Raw genomic sequence first — 27,855 nt, forward strand, 5'->3', positions numbered from 1 at the left:
CAGCTTTACATTTCAGAATACCAGTAGAAGCCTGCTGTGATCCTGCAAGAATGCAATGTCTGCCCCAGCTGTTAGTGGAGTACTTACACAGGCATTCACATTTATTAATTACACTAAATGAGAGCAAATAGAAAACAAAAAATCACATAGGAGTTATGTGAATGGCTGCAACTTGTCAAGCTTACTTTAGCTGTTCTTAAAGACAAACATTCTATCTGTATGTTTTGCATCCACTTACTGTGGTGAAAACCTGATAGCTGCTAAGTTTATTAGGACTCTTCTTTTGTCAGTTTTCTAGTTAAGCCATCAAAAAAAAGAACTTTTTCAATCTATATTTGTATGTTTCGGATTGTTATGTGAACTCATTAAATGCAGAACGAAAGTTTATCTTCCCTCTTGAATTGTAATGCAAACTCTGTAAAGTTTCAGAGATCACGTAATATAAAAGTTCTCATATTTGGGACACTTACTTTGTGTTTGCTGGCTTTTTGTAGAAGATTCATTGGGCACATTCATTCCAACTGACATGAGTCTGGAATTGACGTCTTCCTCTGCTTCCCTGTTGTTCAGTGTTAGGGTTCATTGTGTTGCAGGAATACAATACAATGGAGGCTATATTAGTAAGTGGATTGGGGAATGTTACAAACCAGGGACTAAGGCAGTTGTGCAAATCTGTGTATCTGTGCTTCCTGGAATCTCAGATTCTTTCCATCCCAGTTGTATTTTCTGGGAAATGTGCTGTAAAACTCGAAGAGATAATAAATTCACTTAATCTTCTATAAACAGAAATACTGTTCAGTATGCTATGTTTTTGTTTTTGTTTTTTTAAAACAAATTTATATCTTGAAATTTCCAGAAGGGTAGCTAATGTTTTTCTACCAGACAGTCATCTCTTTATCTCCAGGCTTTGCTTCAAGAATGAGGCAAGTCAGCATTGTGTCTTGGACTGTGATATTTATGTGGAAAACTATACATACCTGAAACAAGTGCTTTTTTCTGAGAAAAGAATACTGAATTAACGTGGAGGGGCTGCTTACGCTGAAACAAGACATGGCATTAGTGAGCTGACGTACAAATAATGGTCTGGAGAAGGCTGTGTGTGCGTGTGGTTAAGATGCTGATGCAGGATTCAGGAATGAGATAGTATCATTAAGAGAAACTTTTTGTCTACTTAAACACCAGTCAGTTATTTTTCAACTGTGTTTCTCATTTCTCCTCCCACTCCTTATAGAAATATCACTTCATAGAGATTCTATGAGAATAAGCAATGCGAAACTCAGTGCTGTTTCAAACAGAGCAGTTCAGTGCCTTATTGGGTAATATTTAGTGTAATCAGTCCTAAAGCTAACCTCTTCCTTGGTCAAGTGAAATGAGAGAACTCGGGGTAACTGCTTCCGAGATGGTGTGTGAGCAGTGTATCTGCTGCTCTAACAGTTAATTGTATACAGCAAGCAGTGTGTCTCTGTGGAGGTTCTGGTTTTATTTCATCCTTGAGGGCAGTGGGGGGAGGGAATACCATGTGTGGGAAGGACTTTTCTGAGTGGGTGAGAAAACACACAAAATGTAAAATACAAGATGTTGTGTATCTGCAGAAAATGCCAGAAATAGGAGACAAAGACCTGTCAGCTCTGATAGCTTGGGAAGTTTTTTTTGTGCTCCTCTAACTATGCGGGTCATTTTTCATTGCTGTTTTACACCAAAGATGACCAAAGCCTTCTGCCTTCTGCAGTTGTTTTCTCTCCATTACAGAAGCAGGAGGTGTGTGGTAACCTGACGCTGCAGCACCACATGCTTGAACCTGTGCAGAGGATTCCTCGTTACGAGCTTCTCCTGAAGGACTATCTAAAGAAACTTCCAGAAGAATCTCCAGACAGGAAAGATGCTGAAAGTACATGTAAACTCCTCTCTGTCTAATGAACACAATAAAATCCTGGAGAGTGTTCTTTTCTTCACATGTTCAGATACTTCAAGCTAGGGCTGTGGTAGCAACGGAGAGTTGAATTTATCAAATTACTGTCCAAATTAATACAAAGGGATTTTGGAATTCTTGAAGAAGTGTGCTGATATGTCAGCTCAGGCACTGAATGGAAATTTAGCAAGTGTTAGTGACAAAGTATTGAAGCTTGTAATGGCAGAACATCTGGAATTTTTATTTAATCAGGTGTATACCCAAAGACAAATGTAGGAGGATATCCTTGTAATAGCTGGAAGAGGAAAATACGAATGGTTTTATAAGCATGTATTCTTCCTAGGACTGCAAGTTAGACTGTTAACAAAGAGAAACAAGGGATGTATTTCGGTTGGTTTCTAGGAGTTCTTGTTTCTTTCAGAAGTCTAAAGGTAAAGTTCACGTTACCGTTGAGCACGCAACTCTGCTTTAGGAAAACACACTTAAAGCATGCTTGTAAGGACTTGAAGAACTAGGCTGTAGGTAGTTTTTTTGTCACGTGTGTGGTTTTAGGAGAGAAATAGCAAATGATTAGATAGATATCCATGTACCAGTTGAATATGCAAAAGTTATTATGTGTGCAACTGCTTATAAGCCTTCCCTTTAGTTTAGGGAGGGCAGAGTATAATAGTCCTTGCTTTTGCAACAGCAGTATTCAAGGAAAAACACTAATCAGGGAGAAGAAAAAAACAGCTATGCTACACCTTCTTCTGATTGCATCTGGTAATAGCGTGCTTTCTTTATTACAGAATCACTGGAGCTCATATCTACAGCAGCAAACCATTCGAATGCTGCCATCAGAAAGATGGTGAGTAGAAATTGTGTAATAGAATTGTGATATGATGGAAATGCTAGCTTGAACTGATCGTTCTCCATTGCCAGAGGCTCTGCAAAGCAACTCTGGAGAGGATTTTGAAATATGGTGTTATGAGACCTCAAACATCAGTTGGATATCTCAGTTCTCTTTATCATGAATTTTCCTGTTATGGTTACCATGATTTTACTTTCCCAGCCCAGATTTTACTTTCCCTGTTCTTAAGGGGACAATGCATTGAAGAAGAAGGTCTTCATAAAATCATTACTTGCTTTTCACTGAAAATGTTTAAAGTATCTCAAATCAGTCTACTCATAAAGTGTCCTTGCAGATTTTTATGCTGTTTTTAATTTCTTACATCCTTTCTGGCATGGAGGTTGTTCTAGTTGAATTTTGGCTTGTTTTAAATGCACAGAGAAGAGATTAGAGTGTGTCAGTAGTAGCCTTGGTAAGCTATGCTTCAGGTTGGGCAACTTAAGATAATGGAGATTTTGAAGCCAATCATACAACACAAACTCTGCACTTTTTTTCTTACTTTTTTGAGGCCTTTTATGCTGAATATTTGTGTATGTTTTGCATACAGAGCTGCTGCAGTGCTGCCAACAAATTCAATGACTTGATAGTTAGAGATATTACCTCGTTTTTCAGACCAAAGTGCCTCAGGGCCTTCTATATCTTACAGATCTAAAGCACCCCTTATCACGCTTAACACTCTGTGATTGTTCATAGATTACAAGGTTTATCTACTCTTCCATATCAGATCCTTATTTCTTTGTTCTGTCCTTTCAAAACATTGTCTTTATCAAAAAATGTCATAGGATGGAACAGAATTGAAAGGAAGATCCTTCCTATTTTTTTTGTCCTCATTTTGGTTTGTTTATATACATTTGCTTCTTTTCCCCCCCATCTTCCCTTTCAGCCTTTTTATAAATTCTATTTTAGAAACCAAGTGGTTTGAGTTGTTCTTGGTATCAGGGCTGGGCAATAGTACATGATTCTGCCAGGTGCCCTCTGGGGCCGTCAGGATGCCATGAGTCTGCCCTTCCTGGGGCTGTTATGGGAAGTGACCAACTGGTGTCTGTTTTCACTATGTCTCAGAGAGAACCTATTTTGAAACTGTCTACTTCTGTTTAAGTCTTGCATGTTCTCTTGTTCAAGCTAGATTTCAGTGGAAATTTTTCTGGTTTTGGGTTTTGAGCAAGTCCTTAAGTAATGACTGTGTTGCTGGGTCCTTTCTACAACACCTGCACAGGCAACAGGTACATGAAGCCACCAGGCTGTTGCATTCCATGTGGGATGCTTTTCTGGTAGTATGCAAAAAAGGAAAGGCTGCTGTGATAATTCTGTACCCCTTGCTGATCAGAACCTGACGTCTCATTACACTGATTTCTTCTGTGATTAACAGATTTTACCTGAGTAAGGACTCAAATGAACATTATCCAAGTAAGACTTTCAGGTTTGGCTTTGTGGTTGCCCCGTTCCTGCTCTGCTCACTGTTTGCCTGAGCAGCCCCAGCTGTGGGGCACGTCCTGCACACACCTCTGCGAAGCCCTGGAGCAGCTGTGTGGGGTCAGAGCCAAACCAAAAGAAAAGCAAGGGCCATAGCAAAATGTCTGAAGGCTAGCATTCGTGTTGGCTGCTTCCTCCTGTTGTGGAAGAAATAAATCATGCTTCCGAAACGATCTTTTCAAAATATCTTCTCCTAGCTGGACAGATGTCCCTCACATTTTGGACCTGCTCTTAGTATCCCAGTCATTCCTTCAGAAAAGTAGTCTGATGCATTAAGTTTTCTTTGAACTAGTGGAGCCTTTGCCTCATCTTCCAGTTTGTTGGAAAAAGTCTACTGGCCCTCTTAGGTGCTTTCCTTGTTGGAGTCTACCCCCACCTCCATTCCATTCTGTTTTGCAGTGTGTTTATTTAATGAGTGTTATTTGTTTAGTTGTCTTTTTGGTTTGTTTTGATAGGTGAATTGGCTAGCATAGAAATTAGTGTGGTGTACGTTTATAGTGAAATAGTTTGTGTCAAATGGGAATGAGGAAAGACTATGAAGACCTGAGATCCAGCTGAATCTGCATAGAGATTGAGGTGTGGTTTACAGATGTGTTTGGTGGTATTTTCTGAGCACAGTTGCATAGATCTGTCCTCACTTTCTGACCATTTGCTTATAGTACAGTTTGGAGCATATTTGTCCAGCCTGTGGTTGAAAGCAAAATGTTTCCAAATGCTTTTGCTCAGTAGTAAGATTTAAGCACTTTTGCTATTTTGACTTGTTAGAGCTGCTTCATTACTTAATATAGCAGCTGCAAGTGGGTTACTTTTATCCGTTTAAATTCTGTGTAGGACTTTAACATGAAGTCAGCTAAACATTAAGAATAAATACTGCTTTGCTGAGAAGGAAAAGCTAACCCCTTTCATAAAGATTAATGGCTAAGGTGGAAGGATGCAGAATGACATGAAAATATTTTAAAATGTATTTAGGCCTATTTCACAAGCTTATTTTTTGCTATATAGGCACCTGTGTAGGACTGCAGCCGTGGCACTGGGGTTCCCTGTGGAGCTGAGGTTTTACACATAGGTTATAAATTCAGAATGTGATGGTGCTTCTTAAAGGAGACCTACCTACCATTGTGCCAGCAACAGTACAAGAGGTGAAACTTCTCAAAAGCTGAAAAATGATCCTACTGTGGCAGAGTTCTCACTCTGAAATGTTGAGTCGAAGCTGAATTAACAAATTCAGACTTGAAAACAGTTTGGTAACACGCTTGCCTTCAGTTCTTCAAGTGACTTTACTGGACCTCATGATGTTTCTTCCAGTGATATATATTTATTACTGATTATCTAAAAATATCAAATAGATTGATACCAATATGTTGTTTTAAAAAATATCATTAAAGTAGTGTAATCCAGTTATAACTCACAAGTGACTGAGACTGAGAGGGAAAGAGCATTGGAGCATGGAAAAGATACTAATTCTTGAACACAAAGCTAGATCAGAACGGAAAGAATGTTTTCTTTCCTGCTTATTTACTCTTACCACAGAAAAAGATGCTGTGGGTAATAGGCCAAGTGAAATGTATGTATAGATTTTAATTTCTGGGTTTCTGTAACTTCAGGAAAAGATGCACAAGCTTTTGGAAGTCTACGAGAGACTCGGTGGTGAAGAGGATATTGTTAACCCAGCCAATGAGCTCATTAAGGAAGGACACATTCAGAAACTTTCAGCAAAGAATGGCACAGCACAGGATAGGTATTTATTCCTGGTGAGTTTTTTTTATTGCTGCTCTTTTATTTTCAGAGTTGTGCTGTGAATTGATACATTTCCATCTCTCTCATCACCACACAAAAAGCTTCCACTAACTGAGCCCAGCTCTTCCTTCCTCTGAGCAGCAATTTGCTCTTGATGCTTTTTCCTCTAGGATTTCCTTCCTCCTTCCATGCTCATGCCTTTGCCAATGACTTGTCAGGCTTAAAAGGGTCTGTGCCATGCAAGCCTTTCATAGGCTGCACTTCTGTGATGTGCTTCTGAGGGGGCATTTCAGCTGTTTCACACTGCTGAGCGAGTTGGCCAGCTTCTCTGACACTGGCAGAATAGATCATCTTTGCTTTCAAGACAGTTGGATGGGTACCAGAGTGAGCACGTAGTGTCAGAGGAAGTGGCTGGGTGGCACGTTTCTATTTGTCTGCGTTTTTCAAGTGATAATGTGTGACTCCAGCCTACTTCTTAAATCTCTCCCTGTTAATTACATTGCAGAGTAAGGTGCGCAAGAGTCCCAAATTGTCAAAATGCATTCTGTGTCCTATGTGGAACTCTTCAACTTAAATATCTTCCTTGTTACAGTTTAACAGCATGGTGCTGTACTGTGTGCCAAAACTCAGGCTGATAGGCCAGAAGTTCAGTGTTCGAGAGAAGATGGACATTGGAGGACTGCAGGTTTGCCTCTCTTCTTTTCACTGTTTTTAATGCTTAGACTTGCTTCTCCAGTAGACAGTGCCAGATCCCATCTGAATCTAAAAAAAAATATGACTGTATAGAATAGTAAGCAATTAAAATCCAGCTTTGGTTCTCTTTTTTTTTTTTTAGAGTTACTATTACCATGTAATAAAGTGAAGGTAAACAAATAGTGATTTGGTTGAAAGTCTTCCTTCTTTGCCTAGCTGACTCAGGAGCCCCTTTTTTCCCTCTCTGTTGTAGGGAAACACTGCAGGTTCAGAGGTTTTGTAGTGAGATAAGTAATTACTAAAATAATCCTTTGTTTTTTCTACCTTTGTATTGTATTCAGAGTGATCCTTTCAGCTAAGCATTTCAAATAACTAATCTACCTTTAAGTCATTAAAATGACTGAAAGAAGGCCGAAGGCAAGAAGTTGATGTGTTCTTTTGACAGGTCCAAGAAATTGCCAAGCAAAACGTGGCTCATACATTTTCAATAACAGGAAAAAAGAGATCACTGGAACTACAGGCCAGGTATGGTGCTTGTTCTGACTTTTGGGCTTGGTGAATCTTTATGTACAAATTTATGCTGTAGGTTATATGGCTGGGCTGGTATGGTATAGCTTTAAGCCAGAAGATGAGCATATGAGATGATTCATTTACATGTGCAAGAGTTTGTTGGCCTTCACTCAGTTAGTGTGTTGAAAGTGCCATATTGATTGGCTTTGTTCAGTGTGTAAGATGTTTATAGTAGTGTTTTTAGATTCTGCTGTAGTAATAATTCAAACATTTTGGCAGTTATTTTGTCTGGTAATAGTGAAGGTCAATAACTACTAATAATTTTTATAAAGTAGAAGATATAAAAGTTAAAATATTTATGCATATAAAGGTGTGAGGGTGTCAGTACTTGGACATAATGAAAATATTGAGTGTAGAATGTTGATGTTGTCTGATTATTTTTTTTCTTTTGTCTTAACAGGACAGAAGAAGAGAAGAGGGAATGGATTCAGGTTAATATAAAACCAGTACTAAATGGATGAAATCGCCATGCAGTCAGCACCTTCTGGTTTTAAAATGATCTTTTGGGTTTCTGTACAAATGAGGCTGTGTGAGGAAGCAGAGTAGTCCCATATGGAAAAGCTGATTACAGAGAATCTAGTGCTCCCCTCAGTGTCCCCTGCTGAATACTGCCTCACTGTAGTGAGCAGAGGCTTCAAGTGGGTTCCCATGTTCTGCAATGCTCAAGTGCAGAGTAGAAGAAAGTGAAGAGTGAGAGATTGTATTCTTGCAGTCTGACTTACAAGAAACACTAACAGTGTTCTTAGTTTTTGAGCTCATGGTGGTGAATTAACAATGCCATTCACAGTTGTTTTTAAATTTCAAATTTCATTTCTGCAAGTGAAAGTGGTTTTCAATAGAATGATGACTAAACTTCTCCTATGATAATTTTAAAGTATTTTTTAATGTAAGCTTTTCTAAGGCTCCTTTTGTAATACATTTTGTCTTCTCTGGCCTGTTTATTTCAGGTTATCCAAGCAACAATTGAAAAGCACAAACAGAACAGTGAAACCTTCAGAGCTTTCAATAGCTCATTTTCTCAAGAAGAGGAACATCTTCCGGATTCATCAGTAAGTATGAGTGCTTAATTCTTCTTTGCTGTATCAGTTACACTGACAGTTAAGCTGCAGTTACTCAGCCACGTTTCAAATACTGTCGTCTTATTTCTTGGTTTTGTTTTACATTACAGTACAGTCAGCTCTATTTCTCTGGCTCTCAAATGCATATCAGTCATAGTTATTCAACCATGCAGGTATGGAATAAATTACCCAGGGTAATTCAGTGCAAGAGGCCTATCAGTCATGTTTTCCAGATGAGTGGCTCATTTAGCATAACAGGTGTAATTCTTCAGTGTTATGAGTGGTTGGCTGCCAGGAATGATGTCTGTGTGCCTGGGAGATTTCCTCTATTACCTTTCCCCATCTCCTCAGAGATGTATTTTTTTACTTATTTTTTCTTATTATTATTATTGAAAAAGTTGTAAGCAGTTGAAAGGAAATAAGTGCATTTTATAGGGATCTTAACAGCACTGTCTATTTCAGAAGGGTTCAACTCTTCAACCACATACGCAGAATAGTCTCGAATGTTTAATAGTCTTGAAACTGGAGTGAATTCTCTGTGCTGTGTTTGCTAGGAATGTTGTTTTTGGACGGAGTCGCATGGAAGCCATGACAATATCTCTTCATTTAACTTCAAAATTATGTTAATAACCTAAACTGTAATTGCTTAAAATCTAAAGAGGAAAGTGGTAGAGAGAAATTTGGGGAATTTGATGCAGAGCTGCCTGTATTGATGTCATCAGTGGTCAAAGTTGGAAGGTCTTGGAGCACAGGATCTATCTGGAGAGATTAGACTCTGGGAACCTTTTTATCTTTTTACCCCTTCCCTCCCCAACTTTTATATTGTGTGTAACAATCAGAGGAGCCTCCACTTCCCCGATCTGTCTCAGTGATTTTGTAATGCTGGATTTTTGTTTAACTGATTTCCCAGGGGACTCGAGAGAGATGTTAGATATTGTTAGACATTTCTTTCATCCCAGCACAAGTCACAGACTAGCAGTGTAGATCTTTGCAGATCTCCAGAGTGTATGATCACATCACTTACAGTGGCCAATGATGGTGTGTTTTCAAAATGTGCCATATAGCTTACTGATCTTGAACTATTTGTCAGCTAAAAATACTCTGAAAAATTGCAAAATCATCAGTCTGTGTCTGTATTCTTAAGTCCTGGCTGCCTTCAGAACTATTGATGCTCTGATGGAAAAAATCTTTTGCTAATAGGCAAACTAATAGGCATACTTCTCTCTATCTAATTAAGACAGTGTCTGTTCAACTTCATAACTTATCTTGCTTTGTAAATCCTGTTTTATTTTGTTTCTGTATTAATGGTGTAGCCTCATGTTTATACTCCAGTCGTTCATAAAACTGAGGCAGGACAGAGTTCTGCTTCATCTCTTGGCTGTGATATGATCATAGTATGCACATTAATTTTTTTTATGTCAGAATATTAACCGGTATTTTTAGGAGATAATCTAATCTGGATAATGAGCTTTGAAAACTGATGTCAAGGCTAAAAGTACCAGAAATTTGCTGTCAGTTAAAAAGAGATGGATGTAATTCCATAAAGACAACTGGACAAATTGAGAGCATTCTGTGTAGTGGTATGCTTCTGTGAGCAGCATCTACCATACATACCTCATCATCTTGGTAGGATGCTGGCAGCATGCTTCAGAGGAAAAAATGACAATAACGTTCCTTTTTTACTCTCGAGAGTCAAGAAATACAGATGCTCTTGTAAATTCCAGGCTAGATCTGTAACAGCTACTAGAAATGGGGCTCTGGTTATAATAAGCTTGTAGAAAAACTGCCAAATTGCTTTTCTCCCATCCTTGGCCGTACATTTGATATGTTACAGTGCTCGTGATTCATTTCAGTTGTGTGTCTGCTGCGTGCCTTTGCACGCAATCCTTACGTGCTTTTGTTTTCCCTACTGATTACATAGCATCGTACAGCCATAGAGGGGTGATCTTTTGCCTGTGAATCACCTACAGAAGATTTACACTTTCATGTAGGTAAAGAGCTTTGGCAGTGTCTGACATTTGAACCAGATTCTTGAGATTATCCCTATGCAATAACATACAGCAGTTATGGTTCCTGGTAATACTGTTTTCAATAAGATTTCCTTTAAAAAAAAACAAACAAAAAACCGCCACCCAGAGCCTGTTGAAAAGAACATGTCTCTGTCACTCCTTTGCTCTCTCTCTTCACTGTGCATCTTCTGTTTTTCATGGTTACTGCTTATCTCTTACATAGTCTGCCTAAGTGCAATCCAGTGAGACTGTCAGTTTGGACACTTCTATAATACATCTAAGAGGAATGGTAATGAAGTCCCACCTGTCAAGAGGGAAATAATTCAGTGTCATTGCCAGTCAGTCTCCAGCAGGGTTACTGCCACAGTGATCTTTTGAAGACATCTTTACAGAAAGCTTCAGAGCCCTTTGTGGCTTAGTTCCTGCAGAAAGGTTTCACCACAGCTTGATCTCAGAAGAGTGGGGGCTCACAGTAAGTGGCAAGGAGAAGACGTGGAGAACTGAGTGACATCCCTGAGATACGAGAGTTGTCACTGCTTCTGTTAATTAAATTGTGATGTTTAGAATGTCCGTGTTCAAGTTGTTCTGTGTCGTTGTTTTCCCTCAGATAGCAAGTACGAGCTCTGTGGAATCGATGCCAGGAGCAGACAGCGGCGCACTTGGAGGGGTAAGTAATTCAGAGCTAATACTTGGTTAGTGTGGGGTGCTTTATGTTTCTTTTCCATCAGGAGAAAATCAGAAATATTCCAGCGTATTGGTTTATATTCCACTGCTAGTTGATGCAGCTGTGCTGTCCTTAACTTCCTGTCTGAGTGATACTCCTGGCTATTCGCAGGGCTTTGCACCATCAGGGAGTGTACATCCTCCTTTCCTGGTGCGTGCTGCACCAGTGGTGAACCTAGTGTGAGGGATGCTGATTGTTACTGTTGCAGGGTTGTGGTTTTTTAAGTTCTGATGGGGAGCTGTACTGAATGCCTGTGGGGATGAGAACAAAAGGAAACCAGACTGGTTAATGCTGACATTTTGTACAAGTCAGCATTTCACCTTCACAACCAAATTTTGATGAGGATTGCTTTCACAGCGTGCTTTCTGCCAATACAGAGGAGTAGTTGATAGTGCCTTTGTACATCTCTGGCCTGCCAGTGATTGGCTGCTGCAAAGGCGAGGTATATTTAGAAAAAAAATATTTTTCATTTTGCTCTTATAACATCTGTGATTGCTTCTGAGCAAGATAAGCACTGCTTCAAAAAGAGGATTGAGTCCTTAGTAAGGTCTATTTTTATGTATTTATTTTTTTAGTGTTCATATCTCTCCCTTCTAAAGTATTTTCAGAGAAGAATAGATTTTCAGGAAATGCCTTAGGGTCAGCTGAAATTTACTGAGAAACACAGAAACAACAATAACAAAAAACCAACACAGTGAGACACATACTATAGGATATTATAGATTAGCTTGGAGCTACTTAGAAGGCTCCTCTGAATCGCTCTCCAAGGCTGTGACCTATTGGTAAAGTTTACAAACTGTCATTGAAGCACTGTTAAACATGCCAGCAGCCTGACCTGTTCTAACAAGAGTTTATTACAAGTAAGTGTCTTCATCAGTGTACTTGTTGCTATTTATTGTTTGTTTACACTTCCTATTTGCAATAAGCATTTTTTATTTATTTATGGCCACTTTTACAATTGGTGGCCCTGTTGATTTATTTGCAGTTGCTATAGGGAAGTAACTATGAAAAAAATTGCCTAAATGGTACTTGAACACTTCTGTTGGCCTGTGGGATAAACACACTTTAGTTGTAGTTAGATAACATATTTAGATCCTTCTGGTCGATTATAGATATTTATGTCAGTGATTTGCATGGTGCATTGTGACAAATTAAATCTTTTTGGTTAAGTTGCATATTAAAAGAAAGTTTTAATTCCTGAAATAAATAGGAAAGTTGCATTAACATCTCAAAGCTAAATATATATATGTATTTCTATATGTGTATATGGATCGCGTTAGCATGGGCAATGAATTCAGATGTAAGGTGCAGTTTTATTAAAAAAAAGAAAAGAAAAAAAAAGAAAAAAATTAATTTTTAATGATATCCCTTTAAAAGAAGCATTTCGGTAACTTTATGAGCAAGTACATTTTGGGCTTCACAGCTTCCACATGCAAACCACTTGGTGGTAGTGGTGGTCAGCAAACTGATACCTCCTTCCTGTGGTTTTGCTGAGTCTGTTGAAGAATCTGCTGGCATTTCCTTAGTGTTGCACATTATCATAATCAGGCAATAAAAACAAAGCAGAAGGTGTAACCTGCTTGTTGTGCAGTATGTGGTGGCTTTTTGCTGTAGTGCACAGTTTATATGGCTTAATACTAAACTTCCTGTTTGCAAAAGGAAAGTACAGCCCATTGAAAGATTGTCCTGCATGTATGACATTGGCATATAGAGAAACAAGCTAAATTGCAAAGTATGCAAGCTATATTGCAAAGTATGAAATACACAAAGGATTTTAATTTCTCACAGATATTCAGCATTTCCAGAAGTACATTATGATGTTCTGCCCCAGTGTGGGTGTCTGCAAACATGTAATTTGTAACTGGAAAATATGCAGCTATGTAAGCATATGAAGAAAAAAAAGATTGAAAACACCTTTTCATGCATCTGCCCGTATGAGCCTCATCAGCCTTGTGTATGTTGTGTGTGCAGCATTAAGGCTGGCTGTAGGAACAAATCAAAATACATTACAAGTAATAAACAACAGAAAACAATCTGCTGAGCCCACTGTGTTTCTTGCTGTTCCTGTAAGCTGTGGTGTTTCTTCTCTGCTTCTTCATATCACACTACTGATTTGATGTCTGCTTTCCTAAGCACTCCAGCCACAGGCCCTGACCTTGCAAACATTACAGTCCTAGGCATGAGTTGTACCTATCCAGTTTTTCCACCAGAATTTTAAAGGCTGAGGAAAGTGAAAACATTTGCCAAGATTTGCCAAGAGAGTTTAATGCAAATGAGTGACCAAAGCAGCCCAGCCTGAAATAAACTGGTGTAGATTCCAGCTCTGAACAGATTTTGTGTGTTTTCTTTTTTTTCCACTGTCTTCAAAACAGGACTGGGTACATCAAGAGAGACAAATCCAGTGATTATTCAGGTACATTAGTATCAAGAATCCAGCTGAGGCCAGGGCAACTTTAGTTTCCCTTTCAACACACATCAACAGTAAATGTCATTTGAGTAATAAATGACTCAGATGCAAAGTGACTTTTGACGAATGAGGTTTGTGAATTACGGTGCGTTTCCTTGTTTACTACAAAAAACCTCTCTTTTCAGATGGTTTACGTGGTGGTGTCAACCTCCTGAGCCATCACTCGCTGAGATGGCTGATTGCCTGTGCAGCAGTGTCTGTTGCTTTCCACAGGGATTGAAAGTAAAGGACGTCTCGCTCCTTTTCCCAGTGTCAGCAGTTAAATAAGATGCATTCAGTGTTTTTCTTCTCAAATTTGTCAAGTTGTAAAGAAAATACGTTTCCATTTCTATTATCTTTCCTGCAGCCACAGTAGCAATGTTTCAGACTCCTGTATTTTTACTGTATTGTTATAACGTTGGGAAGTGTTAAGAAACATGGTGGTATTATCAAACATGGGGAGCTCTTCATACAGGGCCTTTTTGGATCAGTGAAATTAGTATCGAAAGTTTGCTGTATGCTACAGCGCAAATTAAAGTCTGTCTACAATAAGATCTGTCTAAAATTAAAGACCAATGCATAGCTGTCATAACGTAAACCAGACCTAATAGAATTTCAGTTTTTCTTTCCTTTGTTAAATACATGGGTCGTGTATTTCTGAAAGTGAACACTGCCCAGAGTGTTTCACATTGATGAGAAGTCAAATATGAGAACCCTTGAAGGAAATATTCAGCTGCAGTCATTTCTGTATTATAGAAGCATGCATAGGTGTGCTGATGGATGTTCCTGTTCAAGTTCAAATCAAGTAAACCAATTTCCATTTAAGCGGTACATTCAGTTCATATTAGAGGAGCTTCACCATTTTTCCTATGCAGACATATGAAGGTACCAATCAAAAGCCAAAAACTGATTTTTTGATTAATATTCTTCAAGATTGTCTTGCTCGCAAGCTTAAATGGTGGCTTCATTCACGCTCTTGCAGTTCTGGTGACACAGATGAAATCGTTGTTAATAGAAGAATCAAAAAGCTTCTTATTCTGTGTTCAAATGTTGACTTTTAAGAAGAGGAGAAAATAACGCTTGCCAGTGATGTAGTGCTCTGATCAAACAACTTGAGGGGAATCCGCTCCTAGCCACTGGAAGGAAAAGCACTCTCATAAAAAATTAAATAGCACTGTCATCAAAATTGGAATAAGAAACAGGAGAGGACTGGCCAACTTCTGTGATACAAATAAAAAGCATGACTCTGTAGATTGCTCTTTGTCAGTAAAAGAAGATCAGGCTGCCTTAATTATGTGCCTTACTTGGGGAGCTCTAATAGTGTCTGAAAGGAGCATTTTGCCAGTGAATCATCCAAGGCATTGTTCAGTTGTTGGAACTCAGTGCTGTACTGGTTACATCTGGTTCTTTACAAGAAAAGTGAAATTCTTCGCTCTGCCTCTGCGTGTGTTGGATTCGCAGGCGTTTTGCATTGCTGAACAATTAATATGTATGAATATGAGGGTATGGTGATTTTCCTGAATGAGCAGTCCCATCTGACTGTGCTTCACCAAACTGAATTGCAAAGCATCCCATGTGCTTGTATCAAAGTTTGAAGCGTTGCGATAGCAGCTGTTGTAAATTTAGTAAAAATTAAAAGATCCAGCCTAATTAAGAAGTAATTATTGTGGTTTTGTACCCATTACAAGCCAGGGTGATTGCAATAGTTCTGCAGAAAGATACTGTTTTCCTCTGTACCCAGGGAACATCAAGACAGAGACTCAGAGAGGCTGAAGGATGTAGGAGTGGTGTCAGCAGTCAGGCTGGACGTGGACAATTAGTTCTGGCGATCAGAAGTCACGTAATCCCACAGAGCACCCAGTGACTGAACCAGCATTTCCACCTTCGCCTTCAGCCATTAGCAGAGTTAGCATGAATTCTTTTCTAGAATGACTCGAATACTGTGAAACCCAAGGAGGAGCTTTGCTCTCTCAGTGTGAGAGCTCTGTGAGTTACGTTGTGATGTGTATTTTTTCTCTTCAGTCATACAGTTGTATCTTTCATTTCAGAGCGATTCCTGTAGGAAATCTTCCAAGTCCAAGCGGGACAAGGAGAAGCAGGCGTGCAAGAGCTGCAGTGAGAGCTTTAACTCTATCACTAAACGGCGGCACCACTGCAAGCAGTGTGGAGCAGTAAGTTTCAGAATGCATTCAGGCTTTTAGTTTTTTTTGCAGAGAGCATAGAAGATATTCTTTATTTTTTCAGTGCAGGAACTAAATAGATTGTTCGCGTGTAGATTGTTGACAGAGCAGATCTTCCCACTTGCTTTAGTGCCTCAGAGGTAGGGTAGAAAAGAGCAAATGTCTGCTGCCTTTTTCAAGTGACGTAGTCTGTGCTGCTTTACAGGCACGTGCTGCATCAGTGGTTAAAAAGAAAGGTGATGCATTCTCTGGGAACATGCATATATCTGGGAGGCGGTTGCTAACCGTTTGCAGGAGAAAAATGGCATTCCAGTGGCCCTGCTTCTTGCTAGCTCTTTCTGGGATGAGCAACTGAACATACAGTATTTAAGATGAATGATCTTTTCCTAAAGCAGAGTTGTCTAGAATTTCTTGTTCCAAAGTGCTTGGAAAGTTTGAAAAAATGAGTGCTGGAGCTTCAGGGCCAGGTTGCAGAGGGCACTTAGCTGCCCTTTCCCAGTGCCATTCACTGACAGCTTAATTTTCAGATTTTTCTGGAAATGGCATCCATAGCCACGACGAGATTGATTCCTGTAAAGTGACTTCCAACCTCCCTTCTGTTACTCGAGTTTCACGGTTCAGTGTTCCAGTGTTACGAGTACAGAATGATGTTATTTAAATACCGTTATTCATTTGGGAAGTGGAGATAAATTTTCAGCTGGAAGGAGATGTAAATGCATAGCTAAGATGTTTAAAATACTCAGTCTCAGCAATCGAAACAAAATTACTGTGGAGGAGACATCTTTGCAAAGAGCTGGGATTTTCAGCTTTCCGGATTTTTTTGTTCAGTTTTTAATAATAGCTAAAATCATAAAATGTTTCTTTATGTTTCAAATGCTCTACTGTAAAGCTGAGTATTATTTAAGAAGGGAAATAATCATTTTCCCCTACGGACAGAGAGATGATAAGAATTACATTATTAATAATTTATTGTTAAATAGTTGTTGGTTATGTAATGTTTTCTGACATGGCAATAGCAGCAAATGAAAGGAGTTAAATTGCCTCAAGGAAAGACTATCATGTTTCTAAAAATGCCAGCTTGCTTTTGTTTACATAACTTGGCAGAACGGCTCTTCACTTAACGCTTGCTGAATTAAAGCAGTTACCTTCTTACAGCCCTGCAGTGAAGCATGTAATAACATATACTTGTAACCGAAGGGCATTTGTGGTGTATTATTATACAGTAATTTCTGAATAGATGTTGAATCCATCTGACTGCCCTTGCATTGCACCCTGGGGGACAGTTTCTCTCCTTGGAGCAGCTGTGCAAAAGCAAGTAGTAGATTTAAGTCTGGAAGCCAGTTCCAGGGCTGCAGATCTATCACTCTCTGCAGGCACTGATTTCATGGGACTGATGTTTCTTTGCATGTTCTTGGAATCAAAAGCTGTTAATTTGGCATCAGACGAAAATTGTAATGCATATTATATTGGGCTATGTTCATAAAATGGTTGGTAATTTTGGATGCCTCAGTTCTTTCAGGCTGAACTGCCTACTGATAAGGAGGTGCCAGCCACCTTCACTCCAAAACTGTCTTATGATTGGCATTGGGAAACACTGATCACTCTGTAAACTTAAGCTCTTTTTAACTCAATTATAAAGTATTCCCCAAGAGGCATGTGTTTTCTTTAATGGGTTTCTTGGGATGGGATCACAAAGATATTAATTCTTAATGGAGGTAAATAAAGTAAGCATTGTAGATTGATCACTTTATTTTATATTTACAAAAGCTTTCAGGATTTTACTTCAGTAACGTCCATTCTGCAATTCAGTTTGTTTAGAGCATAAATAAGATTACGTTTTAATAATGACTAATACAGCACTGTCCTGCTACAGGTGATCTGTGCAAAATGCTCAGAGTTCAAACCACTTGCAGATAATAGTCGTCACAATCGAGTGTGTAAAGAGTGTTTTCTTCAGCTACCACTGAGCCCATGCAGCCCTGGAGTGGAAGCAGTAGGAGAACAGAAGAAAAGACAAGCTGCAGAGGTATGATGTTTATCTAAGAAACATCTGGTGTGCTAGCTGCCCTCGTGTGTCTGTTACCATTATTACTATTACTGTTATTCAAGTGCATTTGTTTAAAACAAATCAAATCATTTGGTTACTTTTTTTTTTCCTACAGTGACATTTGAGCATTCGTGCACACTGAATTCTGTTTGTTAGTGGGGGCGTTCCCATAGGATGTTTATGGCGTAGGGATGCACGCGGGTTTTGCAAATAAGCTTCAGCTTTCAAAGTAACAAAAGATAGGAAAAGCTTCTGGCTGCTTTTTGTTACGATGCATTTCCAACCTTGAGTTTCTCACAATAACTGTTGGTAGAGCTTGGCAAAGTAGAGTTTGGGGTTTTTTTGCACTCCTGCCAAAATATCATTAGAACACGTTTTTCTTACTTGATCATGCAAAAAAAGATAGACTGTCAGGACTCACTGAAATATTCTTAATCCTGCTGGCATGCAGACTGTTTTCTCCAAGACATAACTTCTGCAAATTGTACTGCATAAGCTGTTGCTTCACAATTGCTATGGATGTCACCAAGCTTTATACTGTGATAGCAGCATCACCTACCCTTATTTTTACAAAAACAAGAAATATATTGGCAAACTGGTTTGTTTTCATCTCCCAGTAAATGAACCTTCTCTTACCAATTCATTTTCTTAGACTACAGGAAGAGCTGTGAGTGCTATGACGTGCAATGAATTTCATGGGTCATCTTGAAGAGAAGATTTTTATTTATTTTACCTTTGAATTACAGCCAGAAGTCATTCAGAAGTCACTGCATGCATAAAAGGGGCCATTCATTTCAATTGAAAGTGGACCCACAAAGGCATATCTTCAGAGAGTGTAACAGATTCTGGAAAGAGCTACTGAAACACCAGGAGATCTTAACTTCGTGAGCCATCCTTCCCCCCATATGCTGACATATGCTAACCTGGCTTGAATACTGCGTGGAAAACCAGCGAACAGTTGCAAACTATGCTGAAAAACATCAAACTGAAAAACTTCTTTCTTGAAGCCTCTCCTTATAGCCTCCAGACTGCCTTTCAGCTTTGTTATACTTCCTCAAGAGAAGCAACCTGCATGGAAAAGAGCTAAACTCTGTGCAAGAAATACAAACCTATTGGTGCTCATCCAGAACTCTTGCAGTGAATGCTTGTTCAAATAAATCCACCTTGACCCTTGCCCCCGTACTTCCCAGAATGTCATATTTATTTCCAGGCTATTAAATGTCTCAGAGGTCAGCACACTGATAAAAACTATTGCCGTGTGCCAAATTGAACTCTGCTACTCAAATTCTTTTTCAACTTTGTGCCCCAAAGCACACCTAGAGTCTAAGAAATATAGAGCTACAAATGCATGATGTCCTTCCCCAAACTCACATCTTTACAGAGCATGGAGAAGATGGAGCAGATTCTGGATTAGAGCTTTACACCATCAGAAACTTCATGTATACAAAATAGCTGTGCCTACAGATGAAGTGCACTTAATATGCCTCAAAACAGTCTGAGGAATCTCAGGATAAATTTTCCAATGCTGTTTCAGTGGAGCTGTTTGCCAGTGAAGTGAAAACCTACACGTACCCAGCAGTGAGCTGTGTTAATCTGAAAAGCCAAAAAGCGAACCAGTGAAATGTGACCTGTGGCTTTACTTCAGAAAGCAGATTACAGCAGAAAGCTGCAAAAACCCAAGGAGAAACACTTATTTTTCCTTTATACGCTCATGCATCTAGCCTTGTGCTAAGTCCTCAGAGGATCAGGTAAAATGCAAGAGAATATGGATATGAAAAAGAAGGATCAGAGGCAGACTTTTTCTTTCCCTCCTATTTACATGAAACTGTCTTAACAAACCTAATAGCATCTGAGGAGACTGCTGCTTTCCAAATGTTATTAGCAGAAATCCTTGGGAGAATTCTGTGCAAAGTCTGATGTGAAAAGGAATTTTCTTTTTCTTTGCTTTTTATCATAAGGCAGAAATTTCTTCTATCTTTTTTTTTGCCATAGCACTCTCTGATTTGGCTTATGTCTCTGCAGCCATGCACAAGAGTGTCTGCTAATCCCAGCGCTGAGAAGATGTGAATGACAGAAGCACAAGTATTTGCATACAGTTTGTGTTCCAAACTCCAAACATCTCCCATCTCTCTTGCAGCAGTATCTAAAACAAGCACAGAGCACTTGGTGCACTGCTTCTGAATGAATGAACCAAGTGCACTGTCTACACAGTAATTCTAAAATGTAGAGAGGCACCAGCTTTCTCTTTGCTCTCTCCTTTCCCAAAATACTTGTTTCATATGTGTAAAGTGTGATCACTGTTGGCTGTGCAGTGAAGTGGATTATGAAACTGGGTTGTGGAAGATTGGCACTCTGTGGGGCAGGTTCCAAGCAACCATTATTTCTTATTTCTAGGCTCGTGCTGCTTTACCAGTGATATTAGAGCTGTCTTCTGTACAGATTTGCAGCAACACCATCCCTTACGTACAAAGGAGACTCACTGATGCTGAGGCACATTTTTCATTCATTTGAAATCACCTCCCAGTCTACTTTGCTAAGCAAGAAACTAGCAGTGTCAATTGCCATTCTCAATTTACTTCGTAGAAGTGAAATTTAACTTCCTGTCCACTGGGAACAGCAGTTCAGCATCTGCTTCTGTTACATGGAATTCTGCTATTTCTTGATGGTATATAATGATGATTAAACTTTGTTTTACACAGAATCACAAGGTTGGAAATGACCTGCAAGATCATCTAGTCCAACCACCCTCCCATTCCTATTAGTACCACAAGCACTAAACCATATCTCGTAGCTCCTCATCCAGGCAAGATGTGGTCTGTCCAGCATTTGTCCTTCAGTATTGTTTGACTCTGGAAAACTAAGTATTGTGTAAGTATTTTTACTCTGTAAAAATGATTGAAACAGCTCTCTTTTGTTCTTTCTGCAGAAGCAAAGCTTATTAGCACCTGAAAACAGCCTCTTCAGCAGCTACCTCCAGTTCCTTGAAAAAGGGAAGACTTGGTACAAAATGTGGGTGACCATCCCCAAGACTGAACCTCTTGTTCTGTACCTGCAAGGAATTAGCCAGGTAAAGTGACATTCATGAAGGCTGTCATACAGCAAGAAAAAGTATAGGTTTAGCTGAGAAATAGGTCAAAGGATTTGACTAGGTTGCAACAACAGAAATGAACTTGGTATTCTGAATTTATCACAAAGCCTTGGAAATTTCAGATGTCCTTCTTATTTATAGTTGCTACTGATACAGTTGCAAGCAAATGTTTTAAAAGTCACAGCTTTTTAACTTTATTTTAATTTTTTTTTAATAACGAGGGACAAAATAGGCATAAATAACTTCTTGTTTTGTTTTGTTTTGTTTTCCAGAGGCTTCAGATGGATATATTCAAAAGTTATATTACCTTAATATTAAGGAAAGCACCTTACTATAAAATGAGTGGAACTGTGAAGCAGTTCTAAATATCACAATTCAAGCTTTTTTTTTCCTGTTTTTTTCTTCTTTTTTTCGTATAATTAAGGCTCTTCTATGTTGTATTCCTGTACGTGCAGGAATTTGTGGAAATGTAGATGTTCATCATCCTCAAAAGGGGAGGCCCTTTGGTAAAGCTTGTCATAGCATCATGATTTTATCATTACTTCAAATAATTGCTGTAGGAAGCTTTTTTTTCTTTTTTAAATGAACTGTTGAAGCTAATTAGCATTTGAGTGTGATAAAAGTAAGTAAACTCAAAGACAGAGATTCAAATCATGCTTCCTTAGCCCTGATGATATCATGTGACAGCACTGACACCAGATCCCCCACTTCCAGTTTTGTATTTGGCATTTGATAACATTTATATACAGCTTTGCTTCATCTTCTGGATGGAATAAAAGAAGGAATGGTGCTCACATTCAACCTGCTACTACCCTGCTGTATGTGTAATGATACAAGGGATTTTCTTTTAATTAGCATCATTTTGTATGCATGTGGCTGGCAGTGGTCTGAAAACTAAATACTACCCATGATTTTATGAAGGTATTTGAAGTAAAGTTTACCATGTAGCAAATGTTCAGCTAGAAATATGTGTTGTCTTTGGAACTGTATTTATTTTGCTTCTTGTCAGAGAGAACACCTCTGGTTTTGAACAAGCATGTCTAATGTTGTAGTGCTTGAGAAGCTGAAACCATAAATTTAGAGCTCCAGACAAAGCCCACTTGCTAAAGCCCTCACTGGCTAAATATCCAACTTCTCCCATGGGCAGTGAGCTGCCTGGGTTCCCTTCCAGTCAACAGGACATGCATGACTGAAATTACAAGTTGAAAAGGCAAACTGCCTCAGACAAAACACTAAAACCTAATGCAACAAAACCAATCTTTAGATCTCTGTGAAGTCAGTCAGGGGAAACAAAAGAAAGGCTTTAAAAAGCAAAGTAGAGAGAAGAGATTTACTGCAAAACTTTTCAGTTGATGTGAAAATTATACATCAGCAAAGCACCAGTGCAAGCCCTATATTCCATGCAAACTGTGCCAGAATGTCTTTTGCTCCTTGGAGAGCATAAAATATTGATGTGAGGCCTGATGTCAGGGCCAAGAATCAATGTCCTGACTGCAGCTGATACTAAGATAAATCCATTCTCAGACCTCTCATGTTTTTCTTGAATACATTAATTCATCCTAACTTACAGATAAGCTAGGGCAAGAGGAGGAAAAGAGAGGTTTGAACTCTTTGGCCTTCGTCACGCAGGAGCAGTGTATGTCATCTATAGGTGGATGGAACTAGAAGTTGCAGGAATGCAGCATCTCTTACATGGTATGACCTAGAAAGAGAATTTCTCCTAGTGCTCAGCTGATCGTCTCAGGACAGCATAAGTAATAACCCAAGAGACGTAAGACAGATATATTTAGCACAAGCAGAAAGATGTTCAATCCTCCAGACCCTCTTCTGGCAGTCATGCAAAGCCACGGTCAAAAGCTGGAGGAAGTTCTGTGCTTCATATGCTGTATTCTTTGTTCTGTGTCCTGCCAAATTTGATCTTGAGCCTTCTGATGTTATTAGTAAGATCCCGTATTTTAGGGGAAAGGGTGCCTTTGTCATGTGATTGTCAATTTTATGACAGTTGAATATAGTGGTTAGTGTCCTCAGCTATTTCAGATGTGAGATATATCACCTGATAGAAGAGCAGAAAAGCATACAGGACAAGGTTAATCTGTTTTACATTCAACAACCAAGCCTGGATTTACTATCAGACACCAGAAGTACAGGCTGAGACTATAAACAACATCAATGAGTCCTTTCTTCAAAGGACTGCTGTTCCCATTCACATACTTTCTTCATCTTCCCTTCAGCATCCAGCTGAAGGGAAAAAGTTACGAAGTGAATCCTTAATATTAACCCAGTGTTTCTACTAGTTTGAATTTATGCAAAATACATGAGAAATACAGCTCCCAAAAGAGGTACCTTTTGGAAATAATATTGCCAACAGTGATATTAAAGGTATTGATCAAGTGAAGCATGACCACAGGAGCATTAGCTGTGGGATTATGTTAAAAAAAAAATAGAAAGTTGCCTCTTGGGAAGGAGGAATAAACCAAACCCAGCCTGGGACTCCTGCTGCACTAATGGTGGCCCTGACAGCGTTCTCACTGTGTGCTGCAGAAGGAATTTCATGCAAATAGCAGAATGACTGTCAGGCTTTAAAATAGCAAGAGCTGTGTTCTTTTGCTTTATACACTTGTTCCAAGAGAATGAGTAAATCTCCTGGGTGTTCACAGTTTAAATTTTGTGCAGGGCTTTATGCATGAGGATAAAATTCACAGTTTATTTATGTGTGGAAATCATACCAATTTGATCTGTCCTCAGACAGAGACTGGATTTGTGCAGCTGTTTGTCATGTTTATCCAGCTAGAATTATAGGAGTTTGCTTGTAAGCGCAAACCACCTCAGGCTTAAGGATGGCTGGTTTTACTGGGCTCTTTCCACAGATCCTGACTGGAGCTTCTCATTCTTCTCCTGTTGTCCTGTGTGGACAGCTGGCTCCAAGGCACTGATACTAACTTCTGTGTCAATGAGAAACGCAGAATTAAGGAAGCACAGCTAGCTAGAGAAGCAGCTAATTTTGGAGAAATGCAGAGCAGGAATCTGGCACAGCCAGGTGCTTGATCCAAGTGGAAACTGTGCTTTATAAGTCCCTAAGAAAAAGCCTGCATTTGTCACTTAAATGTGGTTTACTCCTAGCGAATGAGGGAGTAACTGATTTTGGTAGAGCTTGGGGTTAATAAATCAGATTTTTTTTGTGGCTCGTTAGTTGACCTTGTTGAAGCTTTAATTGGTTCTGCACATAACAAAGCCTGTCCATTTCTTGTGGTTCTGCAGAGCTGTATGTCTTGGTCTGTGATCCAGTCAGGTCTTTCAGTGATTTGTGTTTCAGGTTAGGTCAGAAGTGGGTAAGGAGTGGAGGTAGAAACCAAAAGGATTTTGTAAGCCTACTTGAAAGCAGAAAAGATGAAAGAGGGTAACTGCTGCTCTGTGTGATCGTGCAAGAGGGCTTGTACAATACAAAAGGATGTGTAGGAAAAGATGTCTGTATTGAGGGTGCCTGGAACAGACCTTCCCCCAGAGGCTGAGTGCTTCACCTCTTATCTGACAGCAGTGCACTTCTAAGAAATTATTTACATCCCTTCCTTGTGGATCAGGCAGGTAAATAGGAAGTCACAAGCACATCATATTAAGAAAAGGGCAAAGGCAGTCTGTTTAATTTGTGTCTGCACTGCTGGGTAGGTGCAACACGTACATTTCAAACATCAGTTTGCTCTTACACAAATGTTGTAATTTTTCACTGTCGTGGGCAAATTCTGGTTTGCCATGTGATAAGGCTTAGTGTGTATTTCATAAAACTTAAATACAGGATCTGCAGAGCAGACATGGTGGAAGTTGCTTGTGCTTTTGTGCATTTTGTGTCCACTGTGCTGTCCTGTACCATCTTGCTTTGGCTGTGCCATATAGCCAGGTCTAGGTCTACTCAGTATGTGCCAGTTCTGAATTCTGTGTATGCAGTACCTAGAAACTGTATGCTAATAAAGCACTTAGAAGAGGAACTGAATTCTTCTGTGTTTGACGTGAAGCTGCCTTAAACCTCCTCAGATAATGTGTGGTCTTCAAGCTTATGGCCCTGACATTTTTGTATAACAATAAGAAATGGTAGATAAATAAATTAATACAGGTTTCCTGATTTAATATGTGTTGTACATGCAGGTCTTTGTTTGCACTGATGTGAGCAGTTGTGAGACATGTATTATTTTAGCCTGAGTGTTAGAAAACAGATTTTTAATTGCTATTGTTCTCAGGGCTCTGGCTTCCTTATAGATGTACAAAGTCATCTGTATTCAGTGTGGGAAGAGGAGAATGTTGTCAGCTCTGATGCAGATATTCAGTAGGCTGCTACACACGTAGCTGCAAGAAGACAACGTCTCCTTACAGATGCTTGGTGTCTGACTGGTTTGGACTTGAGTTTTGGGACTTAACATTGAAGGTGCTGGCATGATGTGAAACAGGCTGCTTGCTCTCTACCTGCATACAGCTTAGCAGGGGAGTTGCTTTATGCTCAGGATGTGACTGTTAGAAAGCTTTATTGCTGCCTACATCTCTGAGTTAATCTCGCTTTTAAAGAATGGCAGAAAATCTGGGCTTTGACTTTCCTTTGCAATCCTGACAGGGGTCATAAATAACCCAAGACCTGTTGAGAAGATTCGCTGATTGATTTGAAAGTTGAAATTCTCTTTTATTTCCCAGTCTCTTCCCTGGCAGTTGTCACTGTGGCTCTCAGTGTTCAACTCTGTGTACTTGTCATCCTTGAACCAAACTTTCAAATGTCCCACGGGGTCCATAGGGACTACGTGCAGCTATTTGGAGCTGGACACGATTGCCTGTACCTAATGAAATGATTTTCAGTGAAAGAAAATGTGTAGGTTATGTAGAGTTACGTGAAAATCCCCAGTAATCACACTGCTGGACCTGTATTCAAGTCTTCAAGTAGAATTGGTTGTAGGAATTTTACATTTTCCCTTTCCTCTTCTTTTAGGATGGACGGGGTCCACGTCCTATTCCTCTGCCGGGATACGAAGTCAGTTTTCCAGGTTCTGGTGAGAAGTTTGAAGTGAAGCATGTCTTTAAGCTCTGCCAGTCCCAGCAAACTATATATTTCAGTGCAGAAGATGAAGAGCTGCAGCTGAAATGGATGGAAATTCTCGCCAAAGCAGCCAAAGGGGAAACTGAAGATGTAGCTGAAGGGCTCAACAACCCGTAGAGCAAGTTTCATTTAGTTTCTTTTGTACATGCTATAAACCATCACTTGAATTTTGGTATTCATGGCACTTTGAAATCTGTATGGCTTTATATTTTCATGTGTCTGCATAGGAAATTCAGTGGTTTCTCTCCTTTTATTGTACATTTCTCACGTACAGTAGTTATCTGGCATATGTTATGTTAATGGAGAAGGTAGTTGTAGTTGTTGGTGGTGTTGATGCTGGTTAAAAGACAAAAAAAAAGACAAGGAGAAAAGCATTAATTTTATCAAAGGTAATGGAAAACCATTGGTCTCTTGTTTTCCTAAATGTATATTTTCCAGTCCTTTTGATTGCTGTTCAGTGCAGGATGTGTATAGTCTGTGATTAGTTCTATAAATGCTGCCTCTTAAGTTAAATGTTGTAAAGGCTTGTGCTGGCCACTGACATTCCACTCACTGTCCTCTCCCTCCTGGTAAAAGGTCTCTGTGAAGTGTGAGCAACGTTCTGAATATTTTCTTTTGCTAAAACTTTGTCTCTGCTATTTTGAGATGACCTGTTCACAAGACAAATACTGTAGAAGGGACTTCTAAAAATGACTGCAAAACTGTGCAGGGAAGAACATTAAGAAGCCTCATTGATTTTAAGCATTTATAATATTGTTTTGTTTTCTTTTGAAACCAATACCTTCCTTACTTCTATTTGAACCCATTTTAATGTAAGTGAACAAATGTTTTATACTGCCAACTGGGATATGATCAATAAACGAGAACATTTTTAGTACACACAGTACAAAAAGGTGACTTTTTTATTGCTGTACTGGTTAATTTAAAAGTGCCCTAGGATTTATTTATATATTTTGTAAATAATGTTTCATAAGTATTTTAAGAATTTTTAAAAGATCTGAGCTAATTAACAGGACTTAGTGCTTAGAATAAGACATATTTGTATGAACTGAATTTGTAATTTAATTTTCCTGTTCACTTGTATTTGTCTAATTTTCAAACTTAAGTGCTTATCTATTTAAATAAAAATTCGTGCAGTTAACTCCTGAGCCAGATCTCCAAGGCACAGCAAGCTTTAGGTTGGCATTTAATATAGGTTAAAAAGAGGGAAAATAAAAACAAAAATAAGGACTGTGTGTTCCTAGTGGTAGCAAGCATGTAGTTCTGATAAAAATGAAATAAAATCTGTCACAGTACTATAATTTTTAAATGGTTTGGTTTAACTTTTGTTTCCTCTTCAGCCTTCTGCATTTTGTGATGTTGGTAGAAAGAAAGAGCTGCTCCATACAGCCAGAATCGGTTAGAATTGCTGAAAATTAGCAGTCTCCATCAGTGAGTGTATTTCTTACCTATAGAGAAGGATTTGGTTGCATGGGGCTTTTTTCTTTTCTTTTAAACATAGGTATAATCAGTTATCTGAAGTCGGTGATGCTAAAAAATTAGATGTATTTAATTAGCTGCTGGTAAAGTATCAATGATCTGAATATTCTCTGTCCTCCCTACCTCCTCCCCTCCAATAAGTTAATGTGGAAAGTCTTCCTTGCAAGGTAATTTTTATGGTATAGGTTATGAAAAGGAATTCTTTCCAGCATGTGTTATTCTTCCCACCAGACCCCCCAGGCTTCCTGTCTAAATGTAACGATTTAGGATGCTTGCCTTGAAAATTTACTGGGTTTGTAATCTTAGTGCATTTTTTTCTTTTGTCCATCCCCCTTGTTCTGCTCTTTCTTTGTTACCAAGAGAGAAATAGGAAAGAAGAATGGTAAAGCACAACAAAAGGAATAAACCACTCGTTTTCTAGTTTTATTAACCAAAAGCAAACCTTGTTAGTGCACTTTTTTTTGCATTTTTTTCCATGGGAT

General features: G+C 39.0%; 1 protein-coding gene across 4 annotated transcripts in view; it reads left to right on the forward strand.

The window, feature by feature from the left end:
- The window catches only part of FGD3 (FYVE, RhoGEF and PH domain containing 3), a 103,538-nt gene extending 76,180 nt beyond the window's left edge, over positions 1-27,358 (forward strand). For all 4 annotated transcript variants that reach the window (XM_042880316.1, XM_042880315.1, XM_042880317.1 and 1 more), the window contains exons 8-19: positions 1,750-1,888; positions 2,698-2,756; positions 5,876-6,022; positions 6,601-6,693; positions 7,147-7,226; positions 7,672-7,702; positions 8,219-8,320; positions 10,946-11,005; positions 15,557-15,679; positions 17,562-17,714; positions 20,662-20,802; positions 25,787-27,358. In XM_042880316.1, coding sequence (XP_042736250.1) covers positions 1,750-1,888; positions 2,698-2,756; positions 5,876-6,022; positions 6,601-6,693; positions 7,147-7,226; positions 7,672-7,702; positions 8,219-8,320; positions 10,946-11,005; positions 15,557-15,679; positions 17,562-17,714; positions 20,662-20,802; positions 25,787-26,011 — 1,353 coding nt within the window. In that variant the 3' untranslated portion in view covers positions 26,012-27,358. The remainder of the gene's footprint in view (positions 1-1,749; positions 1,889-2,697; positions 2,757-5,875; positions 6,023-6,600; positions 6,694-7,146; positions 7,227-7,671; positions 7,703-8,218; positions 8,321-10,945; positions 11,006-15,556; positions 15,680-17,561; positions 17,715-20,661; positions 20,803-25,786) is intronic.
- Positions 27,359-27,855: the final 497 nt, after the last annotated feature.

Source organism: Lagopus leucura, unplaced genomic scaffold (genome assembly GCF_019238085.1).
Source record: "Lagopus leucura isolate 7727_CA_CO unplaced genomic scaffold, USGS_WTPT01 Super-Scaffold_100026, whole genome shotgun sequence".
NCBI lineage: Eukaryota > Metazoa > Chordata > Aves > Galliformes > Phasianidae > Lagopus > Lagopus leucura.